This window comes from Thamnophis elegans, chromosome 11, assembly GCF_009769535.1.
Source record: "Thamnophis elegans isolate rThaEle1 chromosome 11, rThaEle1.pri, whole genome shotgun sequence".
NCBI classification, from domain to species: Eukaryota; Metazoa; Chordata; class Lepidosauria; order Squamata; family Colubridae; genus Thamnophis; species Thamnophis elegans.
In genome coordinates this window covers 46,114,987-46,138,603 of record NC_045551.1, presented here as the reverse complement: position 1 = coordinate 46,138,603, position 23,617 = coordinate 46,114,987, and the positions used below count along the sequence as shown (strand labels likewise).

Genomic DNA, 23,617 nt, shown 5'->3' with positions numbered 1-23,617 from the left:
CCGTATATTCTTGTTTTTTCTTCAGGTTGTTTTGCTGAGGTAATAGCTCTTGCATATTCCATCAAGGTCATCTTTCTTATTCTCCACACCTGTATAATGCTACCAAGCAAAATAATGAATCAATATGACACTGATCCAGATTGACACTGGTTATTATTACCATAATCTGTACAAAACATATTCGTGAATATCTTTCCTAATCGCTTTCCTCAAAATATGTTGGGTCAGGAAAAAAAGGCCTTTGGGCACAAAGGACTACTGGATACTGTGGAATGCATCAGATGGCAGTGATGAATCAAATTACCAACCATTGATTTATTCACTGATATAGTTAATGCCATAAAAATTAAAATGTAATTTAATCTACATTCTGCATCAGGACTCAAATTTCAATAAATATAATTATTTATTTGGCCACCTTTATATTGACTTTCTACTAAGAAGCAACTCAGGTGGGTTATAACCATTTTAAAATTTAAAATAGTAACCACGGCATTATTAAAAATGCAATTTTGTCACAGTATTACAAGAACAGCAAATTGCTAAAAATAACTTGCTTACATCAGTTGACAGCAACCAGCCAATGCAGCTGATCCCTCAAGGATTGTCCTGGCTGGTTATGAGGGAGACATCTCTAGGCTGTAGGAGGCATGAGGAAACCACTTCCACATTGCTAGCCCCCAAAATACATTTTATGGTAGTAGCCACTAAAAATCATATTCAATTTAAATGAATCTTTAAAGTAATTTATAACATGAAGATACATACAAAGTTTTGTCTTTCTACCTTTTCTAAAAGTAGAGGAACCATCCCAAAGGAACCATCTGAAGGATGGGCATCTTAGTTTGGGAATATTTATTTATGTTTATTTATTAGTTTGTCAAACATGTACAAGATAGCAGGTATAAGTATGAACATGGGCATGAATAAAAAAAATAAATACAAATAAATGGGAACCGTAGGACAGGGACGGTAGGCACACAGGTGCGCTTATGCATGTCTCCTTTAAGGATCTCTTAGGAATGGGGTGAGGTCCACGGTGGACAGTTTGAGGTTGAAGCTGTGAGGGTTTGAGGATGTAACAACGAAGTCAAGGTCAAGCATTCCAGGCGTTGACCACTCTGTTGCTGAAGTCATATTTTCTGCCATCGAGTTTGGAGCGGTTTTCCTTATGTTTGTATCGATTGTTTGCCAGTGTATTGTTGTGGTTGAAGCTGAAGTAATTGTTGACAGGTATAATGTTGTAGCAGACAATTTTGTATTCTATTCTATCTATCTATCTATCTATCTATCTATCTATCTATCTATCTATCTATCTATCTATCTGTATCTGCATCTGCATCTGCATCTGCATCTGTATCTGTATCTGTATCTGTATCTGTATCTCTATATATTTTTGTTTGTGTGTGTGTTTGTGTGTGTATGTATATGTATATATATATATGTATGTATGTATGTATGTATGTATATGTGTGTGTGTATATGTATGTATGTATGTATATATATATATGTGTGTGTGTGTGTGTGTGTGTGTGTGTGTGTATTTGTGATGATAAATAAATATTTATCAGCACAAATACACAAATGTAACAAAGGCAACAGTAAAAATATTGGGTTTCTGTCTGGATGGTCTCTTGTGATGAGCCGAAGGACAGAGAATGGAAGTAGTGATCTTCCCTCCCATATTTGGGCATACCGGAGGTTGTAACTCTAATATTAATATATACACACACACACACACACACACACATATACACATATAATTTGTGCTGATAAATAAATAAAGGGAGACTAGTATAGATCTATTTCAAGCTATTTAGCTTTCATCAGCTAGCCATACCCTTACTGGGATTTGAACCTGTGCTGTATTACATATTAGGCAGTTGTGTTAGCCACTAAGCAGTATGCTTCTTCCCATATTTGGCATACCAGGGGTTGTGACACAATACATATACATATATACATGCATATATACATACATACATACATACGTACACACACACACACAATTAATACTATGTATATTCTATATCATGGGAGAAGATTGTTTGCCACATGTCCATCACGAGGATCCTCAAAGGGAATAGAAGCATCCCCTGAGGGTTCAATACCATCAAAATGGCAGCCTCGAGCAAGATGACAGAAATCCCGCTGCTTTCCACATGCCTGTGGTGCATTCGATACACTTTTAAAAGGGGATGATTCAAAGTTTCTTGCTGCCTCTCACCACAGCATTTGAAATTGTTAGTTGCCTTAATGTTTTGACACAGAAGTTGACAGCTGAGGCGTTACATGTATTCAGCTCATGTTTATCTACTCATGGATTTTCTTGAAATTTGCGGGAAAGAAATGTGTTGCCAAAAGCCTTTTCTACAGTCACTGAAAGATCTTTTGGCATCTAAACTATGGGTTTGCTAATTTGCTAGTGCTCTTTTTCCTGTTTCCTGTTTCTTAAGGCGCATGCTGCATTTTTTTCCTTTCCAGTGCTTAGCAAGTACAATCCTCGCAGTGGTCACCATGTGAAGGAATAGCTCCCCAAATTGTTTTTCAACTGGTTTATCCATAATATCTAAAAGAAAAGCGTCAGGTTTCCTTAATATTTGTATCTTAAGTATTTTTTGCATTATAGTGTTTACCCAATATGTTTTTACAAGACTACCACATATGATAAAATGTACCTGGATTTTGGTTGCGTTTCCAACACTTATTAGAAGGTAGTCCTTGACTTATAGCAGTTCATTTAGTGAATGTTCAAAGCAGAGGTGGGTTGCAAATTGCTGTGCTACTGGTTTGCTCGTGTGTGCTCGCGCAACGCTTCTGCATAGAAGCATTTGGGCAGGTGGGCGGAGCCTCCTGCCACCACCACTACCAGTTCGGTTCAAAGGTACAATGGCACTGAAAAAATGTAACATGACAATTTTTCAGACCTATGACCATTGTAGCATCCCCATTGTCAAGTGATCAATATTCAGATGCTAGGTAACTGACTCACATTTATGGCCGTTTCAGTGTCCTGGGGGGGGGGGGTTTCATGTGATCACCTTTGGCAACCTTCTGACATGCACAGTCAATGTGAAACTCAGATTCACTTAACAATCATGGCAAGAAAGGTTGTAAAATGGGACAAAATTCACTTAACAAATGTCTCACTTAGCAACAAAAATATTGGGCTGAGCTGTGCTTGTAAGTAGAGGACTACCTGTACACATTTGCTAGTCTATCCAGGGTCAAATATCAAAGATGCATCATTTTGTAAAAAAAATACGTCAAGTTATAATTCAATGTGAATTTTAATCCATTAGTCCATACATTCTTCCATTTTCCTAGTATTATGTTGTATCAATTTTTTTTGCCTATTTTATCATGCAATCTTTGACATATTTGTCTTCCAGATTCATCTTGAGTAACATTTTATACAGTGGTGGGTTGTAGGCGGTATGCTCTGGTATGGGCGTACCAGAGCCTGCCCGGAGCACCATTCCAGTACGTTGCTCCAGAGGACCACCCCCCCCCCCCCGATCTCCTTACCGGTCTTTTAAGACTTCAGCGCTTCTGCGCACGGTGCATACAGCGCATACAGCATTTGCACAATGCTTCGCTGAGCAGCTGGAGCATTGCAGAGGCGGTAAGACACATGTGCGCGCTGCATGTGTCCATGTGGACAATGTCAGGCCCGGTGGGATCTGGAACCCACCACTGATTTTATATATTTAGTGATCAAGTGGTCATGTCCAGAACATAAGCTGACATTAGATTCAGATTTAACTCCTGCAAAACCAAACCTTTTTTAATCAAGTTTAAATCTTTCAAAAATTCTATAATAATTAAACCATTCACTCTTACTAATTGTTCTCTTATCCTTTATCTTGAATGTTGCCAGATTGGCTTGTTATTAAACCTGTCATTATGCCAACGGGAAAGGCAGCTTCCTGAGCATCTGGGAAGGGAAAGGCCATGCCCTTGACCACCCTCTCACAGGCCGCCTTTTCCTCCTCTTGGGTGCACAACAAAGCAACCACTGAGTCCCCTGCCTCCTCATGCCCAAGGCCACCCATTCCTCAGAACAGGAATTGGCTGCCTTGATGCACATTTAAATGTCCCACAGAGCCAATTGGTCATGGAAAAGTATTCTTCTGTGATACCAGGGTGGGTTCTGATTTCTGTTACTGTTGGTTCGCTCAGGGATGCTTCGTGCGCATGCGCAGAAACAAAAAACAAGATGGTGGTGCCCATGGCACCACTGATAGAACCGGTTCAGGAGTGTGGCCAGCCGAGTTACTACCTACTTGGCCAAATCAGTCCAAACCGCTAGGAACCCACCTCTGTGTGATATGCCCGGGATGAAGGGATGGGGTCAGAATGCTGGTGGATCAGTGGCGGGAGAGGAGTGCTGGTGGAGAGCTACCCAAGTAAGAGTGCCTGTTTTGGGTCAGCAATGATGGGAGGGCCGAGGTGAAGTGGGCACGCTAAGATAGCCATGTTCATTTCAAAGGTGGGTTCCTACCAGTTCGCACCTATTCGGTAGAACCGGTTCGTTAAATCTACCGAACAGGTTAGAAGAGGTTCCACCAGTGGACCCGGAAAGCAGGCCACACCTACAGAAGAGGTTCCAAAATTTTTTGAAACCCACCACTGGTCCTTGGATATGATTATTCTACATTATCATACTCATATTTATAAAACTCAGTGCCTCTGTAAAAGGTAAGGATGACTACTGCGTTTGTGGTGCAATCAGAACATTGTGTGTGTTGAAATTGTTTTAACGCAAACCAAAAATGCTTTAAAAAAAACAAGTTTACATCATATTCTTATGCATGCCAATGCTGTGTGTGAGGTAATTTAAGGTGGTTCTGACAAGTGTCGTCGGCATCTTCATATCCGGTCACATCGGTGGCAAGCCACTCCCATCCGGTCACATGGGTGGCAAGCCACTCCCACAAAGGAGGCCACATCCACAGAGTAGGTTCGAACAATTTTTGAAACCCACCACTGGTTCATTTGTCCCATTCCAGAGCTGGTATGATGGCAGGATATTTATGGCTTGCATTCAGCTTCTGTGAGGAAAAGAAGAATAAATAGTTAAGTGTAGATTAAAATGTCCTTCATACCGGGAGTGAAGTTTGGGGTAATTTTTTCCATTCTGCCCTCTGAAAAGCAAAAGGACAGTGGTCCCATAGGGAAAAGTGACGGGAGAAATGAACCCTGAACTGGAACGCATACCTGAAGGAAAACTTGGGGAAAGATGGCGCCCCAGTACAAGAACAAAGAGGGCAGATGGCACTGAAGTACTGCAAAGGCTTAGCTGGGATTCATCTTAGAAAAGAGAGAAAGGCTAGGGATGCACCATATTAATAAATAGGTCATTTATTGGTATAATCCCTAAATTATTTTGTTTATATAACATTAGTACATAAACAGGCTTTCCCATGTTCTGTTTTTTTGGGTGGGGAGGGGGGAGAGAATTTATTTTAGCAGCAATTTAATCATTACAGCCAAAATGCAATATTAGATTTGTATCTAATATTTGTATTATATGTAATTTCCTCCCAAATAAAGCCTGTTTTTCCCCAAAAATGTTGTTGATACATGTATGCGCATACATTTTATATTATATATAGATCAGAGGTTGGCAACCTTAAACACCCAAAGAGCCACAAAGGTCTTACCCGGAAGCCACTCATTCAATTCTGGAGCCAACTAGAAGTCCAGTTTCCCCCACCATAGAGTCTCCTCCTAGCATGGCATCCTTTTTCTTCTACCCATCCTAACTGAAAGCCCTATCAATTTTGGAGCCAACCAGCGACAGGGAGCCACAGCAGAAGGATGAAAGAGCCACATACAGCTCCAGAGCTACAGGTTGCCGATCCCTGATATAGATATACACGAACGCATTCTTCATCTTATGGTAGAATTCTACCACACAGATATACATGTCCCATTTTGGAAATGAAGCAAGTATCAATGTAAAACAACAATAAACAACTTTAAGTTACTATAGTGTATTTATATTGTAAAAAAGGTGCCCTCCCTTTTCCACACCTTCCCCCTCCTCCCAGTGTGACTCATCCCTACTGAAGAAGCCACAAAGCTGTGAAGACCGTCGGGTGCAGACAATACTACTTATTTGTAAGCTGAACTGCACAACAGTATTTCTGGGGAATCTGGATTTGGACACTGGTTGCATAAAGAGGTAAGCAGATATTTATAGATCGGCACGAGATCTTTTCAAAAGCGTTCAGTTTATGATATTTAGAAGAGCAGGGCAATTGATGAACTTTCCTTCTCTCTATTTGGATTTGATTTACCACCTCGGAAGCTCAGACAGGATAACCAAATACAATGCCTTTAAAACCTCTGGAAACTTAAGATGTTTTGCACTGTGATCCTTTGTTTCTGCTTATCAAAAGAATTGCTTAGAAGATGTTTTTTTTAATCTTAAAATCTCACCAGGGAGATCTAATCATGGGAGTACAATTGTACACAAGTTATATCCTCTCTATGACATAATAGTAAAACTACACTATTATCTGTCTTTCACAGGAAAAGTATTAGATATTGAAAAAGTAAGGGTTTAGAGGCAAAAGAATGATTTAAAGGAAGTAGTCACTATTTATTCTGCTTTAGTTTGCAAGAGAATAGTAAACTATTTAGAAACATAGTTATTTTTTTCACTATAATAAAGAATTAAGTTTGAGGGTGTAAAAGTTTTCATTTAAAAAAAGAACAATTAAAGTGTTAACAGAAAACTCACACATATCAAAAATTGTACAGAGAAACTATCTCATCCCATAGCTAGTTACTATTTTAATTCTTTCAAGACTGAATCTTCATCTCCACCCAAATCCTGAAAAACCTGTTCCTGCAGCTTGCTTTATACTGAATAGACAAGGGATTTTCATTCTAGTTTCGCGTTCAAGTAGCATTCAAGTAGCATTCTTTTGCATATGTAATCTTGTTTTATGATTGGATTTAAAAGGGTTACCGACATAGAGAATATAATTTCTAAGTGTAAACAGAGATGAACACCAGTTAATAATATAGAAAGTGAATGAGTTGTCTCAAAGTTATGAGACAACTGGGGAGAGGATAATATTGAAAATTGAGTTTGGTTAACGCTCAAAGGAGATTTTTAAATCTTGCAAAATTTATATTGTCTTAAATACAGTTTTAGATTTCTCCATGTATAGCTTCTCCAGATGAGTGAAAGTTGTGGTTTCCAGCCCTTGCTGTCAAGATAGTTAGAAATTGTCTGGACTCTTATTATCCACTGTGTTTTTATGGCTGACTGGTGCTCTGAAGTATAGAACATAATAGGGCAGGTTTTTGCCTAAGATATGACCTGGAATAGAAATGACACCAGCATGAGGGTAGGGGGGAAAATGTTTATAGGTTAAAAAGTGATCAGTTGGAGATAGCTTATTGTCTTCTCTTACCTTGATTTTATGTACCACTGTCTCAGTGGTGGGTTCTGGATTCCATTGCAATCCGTACGGTGCAACAGGGCCCAGCGTCCATCACATGAATGTGTGCGGCACACGCTCACATGCGGGCAGCGCGTGCGCATGCTTCCTTACCTCTTGCGATGCCTCTGTGAGTCTCCGCAATGCTCCAGCTGCTTGGTGGAGCGTTGCGCAAATTCTGTGTGCTCCACGTGTGTGCATGGAAGCGCTGAAGAGCTCAAATACAGCTAAGGAGCTCGGGCGGGCAGGTGGGCCCTCCAGAGCACCATACCTGAATGGTACTTGGTGCTCTGGGCAGGGCACTGGTACACTCGTACCGGGGTGTACCGCCTGCAACCCACCATTGCACTGTCTGCTGTGTGAAAGTTTTAACACAAGGTACAAAAGCTATGACATCAAACCTCCTACATGGTTCAAAAATCTTGCTTTTGACAACTGCATTTTGATCCATTTCTAGTTTAGTTCTTTTTGATTACCAAAATGAGCACCTGCATGTTTTATAGTACTGTATAGTACCAAAGTCATACTTGCCACATAATATAATCACAATTTTGTTACATATTTTCAAACTTAAACTTTATATTTTGAGGTATTGGATGAGGACACTAATGCAGAGGCAATCACTTTTACCTCAAGTGGCTGGTAGTTTATGTCCAGTTTGTCATTATTACAATACTGGATGAGGGCTCACAAGGCTCTTTTAAGATCTGCAGGTGTCCTGGAGAGGATTACTGCATTGTCTACGTAGAACAACAGGGTAATGCTTTGATCCCCTATTTGTGTGTATGAGGGGTGTGATGATTTAGTTTAGTTAACCATTTTACCATGTCATTAATGTAGAAACTGAAGAATAGGAGATGTCAGGTCTAACTCAGCTAGGTGCCTAGCAGGGGTGGGTTGCTGCCAGTTTTACTACCAGTTTGCAACCTGCGCAAAACACGTGCACACTGTTCAATGTAAATTGTTTTTCACGCATGCGCAGAACAATTTACAGTAAACTGCACATGCACAGTCACTAAAAACCAAAATGGCGGCAGTCCCTTGGTAACCGGTTCGGGGGCATGGCAGGCCTGGGCCGCTGCCAGTTCTGCAACCCAGGCCTAAATTCCACTATTGGTTCAGCTGAACTGGGCTGAACTGGGAGCAACCCACCTCTAGTCCCTAGAAAAGAAAGACTCTCAACTCCATTTGATTGAAGTGATAGGTTCTTTTACTAAAGATTACTGGTTGCAGCCAAAACAAAGCTAGAACTGAATATTCCCGCACACAAGTTACAAGTTTGTTCCTTCCATGGCACTCTCCCCTTGATCAGATCCAACAGCACCCCACTATGATGTTTTGGGAACTGCTTTGAGGTTAGTGCGTCTTGAAACATTTTCACATTATTTCCCAGACCAGGCATCCTTGGGTAGCTGGATCAATCTGGTTTAACATTTCTGGTTCCTCTCAGTACCATTCCCTCCCCCCTTGCCTTCTCCTCCTTCCCTCCTGCACGTCTTTCCCAAAATTGCTTCTCCCGCCCCTCCATTTATGGCATGATGCCAGCAAGCTTAGCAAAGATGGCAGAGCTGATTGGAGAAGTGTTGAAACATAAATTGCTGAACTGAGAAAAAAGTCCCAAAGTTTGTAGCCCAGGGAAATAAAAATAGTCATTAAAAAAACTCCCCCAGGTTTTAAACCACAACCTTTAATTATCAAGCCAAGTGTAATAACCTTTGTGTCATTTTAGTTTTATTAGTAAACTTTAGAATGCATTGAGTGACAATAGATATCATTGACTCAGTAGAGGAAGTACTCGTGCGTCACAAATAGGAATGATATCCATACACTCCTTCTGTCATCCTCAATGTGAAAATATTTATTTTTCTAACCTCTCTTCCAGGTCATTTATAAATAAATTGAACTTTACAGGGCTTGGAATGGGAGCTTCAACACCTCCATTCCGCTTGACAAAAAGTCACTGACACGCGTTCATTGAGTACAATTCTTAAATCAGCCCTGTATCAACCGTATTTAATACAGTATAGTCCAGTTCACATTTTACCATCTTCTCTTCTAAAACCCAATCCTGACCATTTAGTAATCTGTTCTAGAGTTTGTTTGGCTTTGACATGAAACAGTCCTGTAGTTACCTGGGCCATCTTTTTCCTCCTGTTTGAGTTTCAGAACTATTCATGCACAACTCAAACAGCTATCAGGCAAACTTGGACAATATCTGAACCTTTGCTTAGCCCTATATTCTCTGGCTTATTTTATTATTGAAATGTGACTGAAATGTCAAGGTGATTGAAAACTATACAGTATTGCAAAACACATTCATTTCATTTATACCTCTTGATGTTGAATATGATCCAAGAGTCTCAATAGATAAATATTTGTAATGTTGTTGGCTGATACTTTACATAATTGCCAGATAATTAAGATTTTTCCATCCTATAAGATTGTTCAAGGTAACTACTCTGACAAATACAGATTTTGGCCTGATCATAAACCTTCAACTATTAAGTTCTGGTTTCCATAGTGAATAAAAATGCTTCAGGGTAATGCTATACACACAATGAGGGCTCCATAAAATGTTGAAAGTGTATGGAAAGTAATTTGAAGTCTTTCAGGACTATATATTATAAGAGGGGAAGCTAAAACTGTGCAACTCTACAAAATCATTTAACTGTGATGTGGCTGTCAGAAAAGGGCTACACATAGTCCTTGACTTATAACAGTTTGTTTAGTGGCTGTTTAAAATTACAACGGTACTGACAAACGTGACTTATACCGTTTTTCATAGTTACGATCTTTGCAGCGTTTCCATGATCATGTGATCAAAATTCAGTTACTAAAAAAATTATAAAATGGGACAAAACTCACTTAATAAATGTCTCACTTAACAACAGAAAGTTTGGACTCAATAGTGGTCGTAAGTCGAGAATTACTTGTATTTGGCAAACCTGTCCAGCGTTCACGTGGACTATGGACTATGAATTCCTCCGAAGGAAGTCCTTTGCCATAGACTGGATCGTCTACTCTACTTGGATGTGTAGTGAATCCTGGAGGGTGTTGGACTTGTTCCTCCTTCTATGACTCTGGGAACTGATATTTTTAAAGAAGCAATTATACTCAGTCATCTGTTGCCAAGAATGCACAGCTGTTTCTCTCTTTAAAAAATGACAGATTGCTTCCTCTTTTAATGGACCATAAGCAGCGCTATTACAACTGACTTGCTCTATCAAAATTAATGCACAAGAATCCAGTTTTTCTGCCTTACATTTATGTATTTATTTCTTAGCTTTTCTCTTAGCTTTTAATTCTCCTTCCTCCTCCTATTTTCTCTAGGACAACAATCCTGTGAGGGGATTAATCTGAGAAAGAGAGACCTGGCCAAAGCCATCCAGACTGCTTTTATGCCTAATATGGGACTGAAACTCACAGTCTCCTGGTTTCTAGGCCAGCATTTTCTTCTTTTGAACTTGCTTGTGGGTCATCCCAAGGCTGGCTTGTAGTATTTATCATGGAGGCTGAACAGTTGAAGCCTGGAGCCCCCTAGACAATCTCCATATCAATGCCTCTGTCTTCCTTCTTTAACCTAACTAGTTGCATGCTTGACCCTCCCGAGCTCCGTTTTCACTGGCAGAGGGTTGCAGGAGGCCATTGCAGCAGAAAATGGAGCTTGCAAGGGCCATGCGCAGCCCTCCCAAGGTCCGTTTTCACTGGCAGAGGGTTGTAGGAGGCTGTCACAGATGAAAACGGAACTTGGAGCCCGTTTTCACTGACAGAGCACTCAGGCCACCACAGGTGCCCCCAACACAAGTGGTGCTGAGTTGTCCACTCCCACCCTGTCCATGCCCCCCCGGCCCCCCGAGGTCAAACACAATTCTGATGTGGCCCTCAATGAAATTGAGTTTGACGCCCCTGCTATAGATGAAATCCAGACACTGCAAGCTCAATTAGAGCAGCAACACTTTAGTTAATATCAAGTCTCAAAACAAAATTTTCATTTATAATTATTTTCAAGTAACCATTGTTACAACACGAGGAAACTGAGAACAAAATGTAAATAAACTGTAAGTTTATTGTTTTAGTTATTTACTTACTAAACAAAGATTGATTACTCAAGAATGTCTATATTACCTTTTTGACATAATGATTTGATTCTATGATTTTTAACTGCCTTCTTCCTTCCCCCCCTACAATAACTTTTACATCCTTTACATTCCTTCCTTCCTATCTCATCTCCAAATATTATTCATGTACTGTATTAATTATCATACCCTAGTAATATCTTTCTGTGCAAACAGGATATGCTTATAAAAACAAAAAAATAAACTCATGTGGGTTTAAAAAAAAACCTGAGATAATAGCAAAAGTAATAAATAGCCAAGTATGCTTCTAATATTTTATTTGCAGTTTGGCATTGTTCAGAATTTGGAATTTGGATTTTTTATGGCTTATTTGCATTATTTGTTGATCTCATACAAAGGGCTGTTTTCCCCCTTAGCGCTGTCCAAGTGGAATCCCAAAATGGTGTGGAAAGTTGGCAGCCATTATTTTGCCAGAAAGTTTAGACTAAGGCCCTGGGAAGGGAAATGATCAAGGTAGGGGAAGGAACAGCCATTGGGGACAGCAAAGTTCATACCCACATTGTTTTCTGCAGTTCAGCAGAAAACTTCAAAGGCTTGTAAGTACTGTGGTTCTAAGGAAATGCCCTGCGTTGGCAGAATGCTTAGCATGCTATATCTATTTTTTTTCTTTTCACATTTTCTTACATTATACTCTATAAGCCTTGAGCAATTGCACTTAGAAATAAAGGTTACAAGTCCTGTGTTCTTCTGATAAAACTACATGAATGAATGGTTTTGTAATAATCTGGAAAAATCAACAGGAAAAATCTGTTTGTTTATTCTATGATCAGAGAGCTAAGTTCTAAGTTGTATATAAACATGTTTGAAGTCACCAACTTTTTCTGAGTGTGCCTCACAATCATTTTCACACTTAAAATGAAAAGGTGTCAAAAGATTTTTAATAGCAATAGCACTTAGACTTAAATACTGCTTCACAGTGCTTTACAGCCCTCTCTAAGCAGTTTACAGAATCAGCCTATTGCCTCCAACAATCTGGGTCCTCATTTTACTGACCTCCGAAGGATAGAAGGCTGAGTCAACCTTGAGCCAGTGAGACCCCATCTGTTAAACTGCTGGCAATTGGCAGTCAGTAGAATTAGACTGCAATACTGCATTATAACTACTGCACTATCATGGGTCATTAATATTTCAGGGATGCTACTGGAATCTCCTTGAACATTGTTGAATGTTGTAGCTGTTGGTTTACTGGTGATTCTTCTCTCAGCTGCTGAGCGAGTAGTGTTTCATTTCTACATGACATTGACTTTTTCCTCTATGACTAGAGTTGGAACAAACAAATTGGCTTGGGACATGCCTGCAGGAAGTGCAGAGAAATATTCATAGGCTTATTTGAGGCTTTTAAAATCAAAAGTGTAGAAATTAATGTCTGATTTTTAATTTGAATGTCTAAGTCACATTCGAAACATTTGCAGGTAGTACATTTACCAGTGGTGGGATTCAAATAATTTAACACTGGTTTTCTGCCCTAATGACCAGGTGGGTAGGCGTGGCTGGTGGTCATGTGACTAGGTGGGTGTGGCCAACTCAACGTCACTCACATCGATGGGCGCTTCACCTTAGCGGTTACAGTGTAATAAGGGTTAACGGGAAAGGCAGTTTCTGTAAGCAGGGCAATAAAGATTAGGCTAGAAACAATACCAGAATGTTTCCTTCCTGCCTTCCTTACAGGATTAGCCCTGTAAAGTAGAAAAAAAACAAAATGAGATTTCTTCTAACAACTGGTTCTCGGAACTGCTTAGAAAGTTAACAACCAGTTCTCCCGAATAGGTGCGAACTGGCTGAATCCCACCACTGAGTCAGACAATGTTTTATGTCCCACCAGTGAAAATGGGAAGGAAAGGGTGTTTCTCAACATAATCCAGACGAAAGTGGCATAAGCAGAAATTTTTTTGGGGGGGGGAAGCCTACTAATGGCATTTTCCTTGCATGAACTTAAAATAGAATAATTTTGCAAGCAGTTGATCCTTTGGAGCTTGCTATATTTTTCATGGATAGTTCTCTCTGTTTTCTACACTTTCCCATGGAGATAAAGTGACATTGAATCCATAAGAGATGGGTTTTATTTTAAGTTATGACACTTTTTTGTTGATTTAATTTAAGTTTATCTCCAGGGCAGTTAAGCTTTTCATATTTGAGTGGGCACTTCTAAAATTATAGGCATGTTGCAGGCCTTGGGTCACTATTACAGAATAAAAGCAGTCCTCAACTAAACGACTACAGTTGGGACCAGAATCCCAGATGTAAGTCATTTTGGCTATGCTCTTTCCAGGCTCGGAGGCAAAATTCAATGAGCACTAGCTGCAAGACCATTAAAGGAAATTATTGGGTTCATATCCTGATTAAATATAACTGGTTAGCCACTATGGGAAAAGAAACCAGTTTGTGTTTCATCTGATCCAGCAAAGTTTTTGCATGTGGGTAGTACAGGAAAAGGATGCATTCTGATGCCATGTTCTGATTTTTGACCACTTCTGTTTTGTGTTTTTACATTATTTTAGGACAAACTGGATATAGCCCTGAATAAAATGTCAACATTCACTGTAGGAAAACCAAAGCATAACAAAAATGGTAATATAATTCCTCTTTTAGTTTTGTTTCAATTGCATTGATTGATCTGTTGGAAGAAATGTCCTTCTGGGTTTAGTTCCTAGTGGGAGAAAAGACACTGGAAACATGGCGGCTGCTTGGAAAGGTGGTTTAATGGTGGACAGGACCACATGGCTTGAGTTCCTGAACAGAAAAGGGGGATCACGTGCTTCCAGATGTTGGGTGAAGAAGAAAAAGAGACCGAGAGGTTGAAAGTCCCTGGTTTTATGCCCTCTCTGGCCTTTGAGCTTAAGCTTCTATTCTGATTGGTTGTCAGACTCTGTAAGCTGTGAGTCCACATTTGGTTGAGCATAGCTTCTCCCCAGGTGCCTTGCATTGATGGGTAAAGGGCTAATACTATCATGTCTTAATTCCATCACCTTGGAGCCAAAGGGGATCTTTGTTATGTAGAATAGACTGGTTCTGGCTTTTATAATGGCCCATTGACAAAGGTGGGGGATATTAAAAGTGAGTCTGCTTCCTGCCTAAAAACATGTTTCTCCATTTCTGATACAGGGAAATATAATATTCTGTTTTTTCAATATTTCCCAGGATATTTCATTTTTCTAGAAGGGTGGGTTTTAACTTCCTACAAATCACTAAAAGGAAATATGAAGAACTGAAATGCCTTGCAACAATGTGCGTGTGTGTGCATGCGCGCATGTGTGTAGGGAAGATTGGTGCTTTCCTGTATTAAGAATAAAACATGCAGTTTAATTGCAAATGCATTGATTAAACTTCTATCACCACTTTTAAGCTGTAAACGTTATTTTAGCAACGTGTTTTGCAGCTATTAAATACTGTGATTAACTAGCAGCTTGATTTTAAATTCAGAAAATCACTTGAAGCTTCGCTTGCATTGGTGCAAACAAGACAGTGTTCAAGCCTAAATATTTTAACCAGGGAGGAAGCAAACAATTTAAAAATTGTTAGTGTTCATAGTGTTAATTGTTAATAATAATGTTGATAATTAATTAATAATAATGTTGATAACAACTTGAATACTATTGGCATTGACCAATTCATCATCAGTTAGGCAACATATTCTGTTGTTTTTCTGCTGTTACAAAAAGGAGTTTTACTAGGAACAGATTACATCCTGTGATGATACCTTTAGCATCATCAAACACCCACATCTGCCTATCCCAGGTTCTTGGGGAAAACTCAATAGGTGAACAAAAAATGCCAAATCCATTCTGAACACCTGGCTGACTGTGCAATGAACCATAATCAAAATTGCCTACAAAAAAAAAAAAAAAAACACCGAAGAATAGAAATGTTGGCAGTAGAGGAAACCAGCAAAGCTATTGCATTGTTTTCATTTTGAAGCCAGGCACTCTCATCTCTTCCTCAGAAAGAACAAAGTTCTCCAACTAGAGAAGATTTGAAATAAAGAATACTGAGTATCTAGAACAGCAGAAAACAACAGAATATGATTGCCTATACTGAAGCTCGTTCCAAATAAATAATTAACACAAATAGCATTAAAAGATGCAAATACTGTAATAAGAAATAAAAGCACCACTTCACCGCTAGATACAAACCAAGTAATGCATAGCAATTCCAGATCTAACTGAATACCTGGGATGCAAAATCGACAAAGAAGGGTGGGAAAAGCCAAGCAATGCATCATCAAAATAGAAGATCGGGGCCAGCAAGGTGAGATCAGATGCAAGCAGGCTAGAACAGATGAAAGAAAAGAAGCTAAAGGTTTAAAAAAAGATAAAAGAAGATCTGATAAAAAAATGTCACTTAGAAACAAGGAAGATCAAGGAAGCACTGGAAATAATGAAGCAGCAAATAAAGTCAAGAAGGTCAGCAGATACAATGCTTGAATTGCAAATTATAGGCAGACTATTCAATTTCAATTCAATTCAGGAATTACGTGTTCTTTATAAAGGCAGAAGTGTATATAGCTGCCAAAATGTATCTTGGACACATTTCAAATAATGTATCTGGCTACATTCTTGCACAAGCTAATTTGAAACTTTGTTCTATCAAATCCGTCACTTTTCAGAGTGAGATGGGTGGCATGTAAGTTTAACAATAGTTGACGTCAGAATGGTTTACTTTTAGATACTGTAGATATGCAGAAATGTTGCACTTTGTAAGAGTTTGAGAAGAAAAACAATGAAGGAACAAATACATTGAAGACTAATACCAGGTTGACTTTTTCTAGATTTGGAAGCTAAGCAGCCAAGCTAAGCAAATATTTTAAGTTAATAGTTGGATGGGTAGCTAGTGTGGTATGTTAAGACCAGGAAGCTAAAAACAATTCTGGAAGAAAGTATAAGATAGAGGTATAGGATAAAGGCTTTTGGCATTCTATCCAGATGTAACCACATGTCATTTGGCAACTTGAAAGATGGTTAAGCGCCCCATCCCAAACTCCCTTTTATACCCACCCATTCTCTCCCCATCACGCAATTGATGTTTTTCCCACCAGCAGGCAATGTTTGGTAGAGTCAGAATACTAGAAGAATTCACAACATATAAAAACAATAAACTTTAAATATTTTTTAAAAAACCTGTACCAACATCATTCCTGAGACAAAATTAAGCTTGGCAGTTGAGGCATCCAAACTTAAGTTGGCACAGTTTTCTGCCAACTCAGAGATTGGAGGAATGACTCCCGGGGCAACTAAAGTCTGTGGTATTCCAAAAAGATTTAATTACATTGTACTATGTACTGTCTAATGTACTGCTGATATATTTACAGAGACTAAGAATGCTTCCCTTGCGATGAAGAGCAGACAGCAAGTTATTAATGAGGTCAACAAGCGAAGAACCCTTTTGCAAGATAATAGCTGGATAAAGAAGAGGCCTGAAGAGGAAGGGTAAGGAAAGAACCCACTGGCTTTTTGGCAATAGGATCACATGGCATGGAAGAATCTATTACCTCATTCTAAAAGATTAATCAAAGGTATTAAAGCCAGAGGTGGTATTCAGCCAGTTCCCTCCGGTTCAGGCGAACCATTAGCGGTGGCGGTGGGAGCCTCTGCCTAGCCGCCCCAACATAATGTGTGACCTTCTGCGCATGCGCTCACATTTGTGAACTGGGAGGGATGGTAAGTGGATCCCACTGCTGATTAAAGCTAAAATAATGAATGGTGAGAGACTAAACTGTAGGGTTCCACCACAAAACCGCGGTAGACAAAAGCGCGCTCGACGAAAGCGTGTACGTGACGTCATCACAGCGCGATGAAAACATCACGCTGTGATCAATAAATGTAAAAATAAAGCGAAAACCTTACCCTAACCCCCCCAAACCTAACCCTAAACCTAACCCTAAACCTAACGCTAAACCTAACGCTAACCTTTAACCTAACGCTAAACGTAACCCTAATGCTCTAAACCTAACCCTAACCCTTAACCTAACCCTAACCCTAACCCTAACCCTTAACCTTTATGTGAATCGGCTTGCTTTAATTTTATTTTTATTTCAATTTTTAATTTTTTTCGTCGCGCTGTGATGACGTCAAATGCGCGCTTTCGTCAAGCGCGCTTTTGTGGACCGCGGTTTTGACGGGTCACGAAACTGTAGGTCTAATTCAATATTCAAGAAGTCTAGTACTGTATTATATGAGTCTAATGGTATATGCATTTTGGATTTTCCCTTTCTTCTTGATGTAATAGGTTGCAAAAAAGGGGATTGGTTTACTTTTACTAAAAGTTTGAAGTGCTTCTTTGGAAAGGATGCGTGATATTAGTTTGAAAGCAACCTAAGGGATTGAAAACCATATATCACTCTAGAATCACAAATTACTCAGTTCTGGATTTAAAGTGTTAGTTTCCTTTGGATGTCATGAAGATCCAGGGTTTATTTGGACAGAGTTGAATTGCGGTGAACTTGGATTTGGATGCTTTCCATTTTCTCCTCTTACAGTAGTCCACTTTAAAATACCTAAAGCATATTGCGTTAATCAGATTTGAAAGTGTCATTGAAACTTACAGCTTTAAAAAACCCAGTTTCCTAAACTTTTGCTATGATGTATAGTTCAGTTTACAGATATTCCATAACTTATGAACATTCATTTAGCAGCCATTCAAAGTTAAGACTGTATTGAATGACTTAGAACTGCCACATCATCTCCGTGATCCATCACATGATTGTGATTCAAGCATTGGAATCCAGCATGTAATTTTGACAGTGGCAGTGTCCCAAGGTCACATGATTGTCATTTGCAATCATTCCACCCAGTTTCCAATAAGCAAACACTATGGGAAAACCACCAGGGGAGTTTTAAAAAATCGTGATCAAGTGATGTCTTACCTAACGATCATGGTTATAAAATCAGGTGCAGCCACATGAGGCCTCACTGAACAATCACACCAGTGAACAATAGATTTTCCAGTCCAACTGTGGTTGTAAGTCAAGGACTGTCTGTACTATATTTAAGGGTGATATCTAATTTTTGTTTATTGCAGCACCAATGAAAACTATGGCAGAGTGGTTCTTAATCAGTATAAATCACAAGAGAACTTGCACAGGTACAATGTCATTTTAATGTATATATTCTTTCCTTATGCCCATTTCATCTGCAATGTTGCAATTCATTGTACTGTTAATGATGTATAAGAACCTAATGTATTAATTGAGCAAAGTCAGGCCTTTCCACTAATCTCTTAAGAGGAGTTTTAAGAGGAAATAATTAGCATTGAATTTGTAATAAAAGTGGAATCTCCTTTTATTATGAGTTTTGTAGGACAGAAAAAAATACTACTTCCTGTCTCTTGAACAATTTATTCATTAAATTGAGGTCTGATATTGCTGGTGTTAATAAGGTAAAGGTTCCCCTCGCACATATGTGCTAGTCGTTCCTGACTCTAGGAGGTGGTGCTCATCTCTGTTTCAAAGCTGAAGAGCCAGCGCTGTCCGAAGATATCTCCATGGTCATGTGGCCGGCATGACTATATTATGGTTGCCATTTCTAGGCTGCAAATCTTTGGATGACCAATAGAAGACCGATCAGGAAACACAAATTCCTTGTTTCCATTTCTGGACAGTCAGAAAATAACTTTTTCAGCTCAAATATGGTAACCATAATGGAAAATGATTTTACTTTAGTTTTGTTTTCACATACAAGATATCAAATTATGGAAATAAGTGATTTTATTTATTTTAAAGATAAAAGTTACATGGTTTAAGCATGCTTGGGCTAAACACATGTCCATCATGCAACAAAAATAAAATAAAATTTAATAAACTATAAAAATAATAAATTAATTAAAAAGAAAACAACAAGCAAATAAACTCAAAGGACAAACTCGATGGACCATTAGATCTGTTTTTTGCTGTCACTTCCTTATTTTTTATGTTCCTAATTTTGTATAATTGGATTAAGGCATTTCCTGTGATTTGTAATAGAGACATTCTGCAGTAATGTTGCAAATAACAAATTTGCGAATGCTGAAACCTCAGGGAGAATTTGTTACTATGTCTTGGATGCAACATAGATTAATTGAAATTGATACAATTTAGACATAAATAAAAAAGCTTATTACACTTTTCTTATTTATAGCATACTTAATTGTGAAGATAATTTTAGAATATTAAATGTATATTATTTAATAAAAATATTATTTTAAACAATATTTTATTAATTATATTAGCAGAGATGCTGTGATACTTTAGTTTATTCCATAGTTCCAAAGATAATTTTATATAGGCTAAATAGCTGGTAAATGTCATACGTCCGTGAGAGGATAACTAATTATTAATTATTAACTATCATGAAATCTTCCTTTCTTAATAATAGGAACATGGAAGCGGAGGATGATGAGAAAGCTATTCTTAATCGATATAGATCTGATACTACTTTAGACAGGTAAAAATTGATTTACGCTTATTTTGTTTTGCTTTTGTACGGTATTATGCAATCTGAATGAAAGCAAATTTCTTCAGGTTAAAAAGCTTTATTAATTTAAGTATTTCGTTTATATTTTATGACTATGATGTAACATAGTTTTATATTTGAATTAAATCTCTCTGCTAAATTTTAAGCTCATCTGCAATTCAATTCAATACAGGTGTATACTCTATAGTGACTTAAGCCAATATATTTTATGAAACAGGCTTTAATTCTCTGCTCCTACTTTATACAGTAGTTGCCTTGATTTGCATCACAGATCTGACACTCTTAAATTAGTCTAAGATAATTTTGAATGTTGTTGTTGTGAAGATTCACAATCCTCAAAGCGATTTGAAAGATAGGTAGAATGTAAACAATCTGTAACAATCTATTTCAGCTCCTACAGATTGAAGATTCTCATCTCAGGTTGTCTGAGGAAATTAATTGACTCAAAATTATAAAATTATCAATTCTATATTTCTCAGATTAGAGTTTGGGCTACAGTTTAGCTGTCTCCTGTATTTTGTACTTTCTTAAGTATTGTGATGCAGTTTTTGGGTTTAGGATGCCTTAAAAAAAACCAGAATGTGTAATGTACCAAAGAAACAGTTGTTAAAATCAAGTCCAGTTTAATATAGAAAAATGCTAACTTTCTTTGATTACTTAATGGAAAAATGATTGTCAAAAGAATTTATTTATTTATTTGGTATAGTCCAAATGAGTTTAGTCTCTATATCTGAGAGAAATTTACCAATCCAATCCCATGTGTACTTCCCAGGATTTATCAGGACATCTAAATGAATGCCATTAAAGCCTGGTGCTTTACCATATTCTAGATTATCAATGACAGTGTCAATTTCCTTCAAAGAGAAGGGACAAGAGTACTCAGAAAGCATTCAGCCTGACTGCCAAAAAGCTGAAAGTGCTTTCTTGATGAGAAAGGAGTGTCCTTTCACTTACACTGAGTGTTTATTGTGCAGGTTTTCTACCTGTGTCCAATTTTCTTAATAGCCTCCAAGCTTTCCTACTGCGTATGCTGAAATTTAGTGATTCTGTGTATTGTTCCCACTTCTTACATCACACTGGACCCAAGTTGTGTAAAAGATCATTGGGGAACTCCAAGTCACTACTGTGTAGGAAGATGTGATAGAACCTTCAGTTTCTTCATTGCATCCTGGGATGTACTCTCTTCTAAATCCTTGAAGTATTTGTCTTTTCACCAAGGTGATTATTGCCTTCACAAATCTATGATAGTGCTGACTGTTTGGTGAAAATCTGTGATATCTATTTTTATCAAGATTTTGGGCAAATTTGGGCCAGTTGGCTTTTTAAAAGTTCTTTCTGGGTCTAAGGGTAGAGTGAATTAGGGGAATGTAGATTTCAACTTCTAGCAAGATACAATGGTATTGGCTGTGCGGGAATATATCCATTACTTAGCGGTTTATAGGAACTGGCTGCAAGTTTGGCCAAAGCACAAGTCTGGATCAGTTCCATTCCACTGATTTAAACATGCCCTTATCTTTAGCGTTGAAAATCAGTTGGACTTTGCTGCTCCCCAATTGGACAATTGTTCATTGTTGTCATCAATAGAATGGCCAATTAATGTGATGGCTATTGAAATCGCCCATGTAGATTGTTTAATGCAGCTTGATGTTCAGGACATGCTGCGGCCCTGATGTCAGAGGTGGTTTTTAGATATTCACTATTATTACATCACCTAGTTTGAAAACTACTTCATGTGTATTGTTGTTTGTAGAGACTGACCATAAGGAGGTATTCTCTGTATTCCTTCTAATATACGTAGCTGTGGTGTTAAGTTGCTCCCAACAGGTCATAGACATGAATCTTGCCTCTTCTGAGTTGTTGTTGTTCTTCATTTTCTATGAGTGATGCTAGAGGACACCCAATGTGCCCATCTTCAGGTTGCCTTCGCAGGTCTAGGGCTTCTTACTGTAGGATGTTAGCATCCACCCCTCTCCCAGAAAATGAAATATTTTAGGAAATATTAAAAGGGCAGAATATTTCCCCCTAAAGGGAGGCAGAAACTCATTCCCTCCCCCCCACATTTGTTCATGAAGAGCCAGAGGAACATGTTTTAGGCAGGAAACAGGCTCACTCTTAATAGCTGCCCCCTCCTTTGTCAATGGGCCATTAAAAGGCTTGAGCCAGTCTATTCTACATAACAAAGATATACCTCCTTCAGGCAGACACATCTGCAACAGAAACTCAACACATGGCATCTGGGAACTCAACCAAGCTTGGGACTCAAAAGACACACAACCTATAAAGTTAGCTAAGACCACCCACCCACCCACCCCCGGGAGTCTGACAACCAATCAGAATACATTTCTTACACAGGAACAGGAAACAGAGAGGTGGGGCTGAACAGAGGGTATAAAAAACTCAGGAACTTTCAGCAAGCCCCTTTTCCATCTTTTTCTTCACTCAACATCTTTGAAGCATGTGATCACATTTTCTGTTCAGGACCTCAAGCCATGTAGTCCTGTCCACCATTAAAAGCATCTTTCCAAACAGCCTCCATGTTTCCAGTGTCTTTTTCCCCACTTGGAGCTGAGCCCAGATGGACATTTCTTCCAACATCACAATCACCTCAGTGTAGGCAGTCCAAGGGCTGCTTGGCTGCACAATAGCAACTCTCTGTGCACAAGGCGAAAGCAGTTCCAGACACCCCTTCCTCTATTTTGGGCTCAGAGGTCCAAGAACCAGACACATTCTCTTCACTCAGTCAGAGACCAATAGCCAAATCAACAGCTGTAAACAATGCTGGGTTTGTTTTTGAATGCCATGGGAATGCAGGAAATTGGGTTAATTCCCTGACCACGCTTAAGTCAACTGCAAACACGTGCCAGGAAAGGGCTTATGTGTTGTCTTTGGTGTAATTTTGTTGGCTTAAAGGAAATAGGTGTTAAACATAACTTCCTCGAGACTTGCGGGTTGCGCGGGAGCGACGGTTGGAGCGCGAGAGCAGCCAGGGCAAGGCAGCAGCCAACATGACAACCAGCCAGAAGCACCGGGACTTTGTGGCCGAGCCGATGGGTGAGAAGCCGGTTAGCACGTTAGCAGGGATTGGCGACGTCCTTGGCAAGAGGCTGGAAGGCAAAGGGTTTGACAAGGCTTATGTCGTGCTGGGCCAGTTCTTGGTGCTGAAGAAGGACGAAGACCTCTTCCGCGAGTGGCTGAAGGACACGTGCGGAGCCAACGCCAAACAATCCAGAGACTGTCACGGGTGCCTGCGCGAGTGGTGCGACGCCTTCTTGTGAAGGTGGGGGGGGGTCAAAGCCGGGCGGGGCTCGGAGGGCTTCTATAGCTGACCATTGACACCGTTCCCCTCGATCCTCCTCCGCAGAAACTCCCTCTCGGCTTTGCAGCACGCACGAGGCGCCTTTCGGGACCCCTCTCCGAAAACTAGACAGAAACGATTGCGCCTTTTTAATCCCCCTCCCCTTCTGCCCCTCCGAAGAGGGAGTGGAGGAGGAGGGCACCGTGTTCCAGTCTCGGCCCCCTGACTGGCTTCCCCCCTTTTGCAGCTCCGTCTGTTGAATTCTTCCTCCTCTGCTGAATT

At 39.3% G+C, this 23,617-nt stretch overlaps 1 protein-coding gene across 1 annotated transcript; it reads left to right on the top strand.

The window, feature by feature from the left end:
• The first annotated feature begins 23,016 nt into the window (after positions 1–23,016).
• On the top strand, positions 23,017–23,321 carry LOC116515045 (barrier-to-autointegration factor-like). The gene has a single exon (XM_032226928.1). It carries the CDS (start codon positions 23,046–23,048, stop codon positions 23,313–23,315), a length of 270 nt encoding a protein of 89 aa, XP_032082819.1. The 5' UTR covers positions 23,017–23,045; the 3' UTR covers positions 23,316–23,321.
• Positions 23,322–23,617: the final 296 nt, after the last annotated feature.

Bases quoted from the DNA above. Each gene is read 5' to 3' on its own strand.
- LOC116515045 (XM_032226928.1), top strand. From the start codon at position 23,046: ATGACAACCAGCCAGAAGCACCGGGACTTTGTGGCCGAGCCGATGGGT.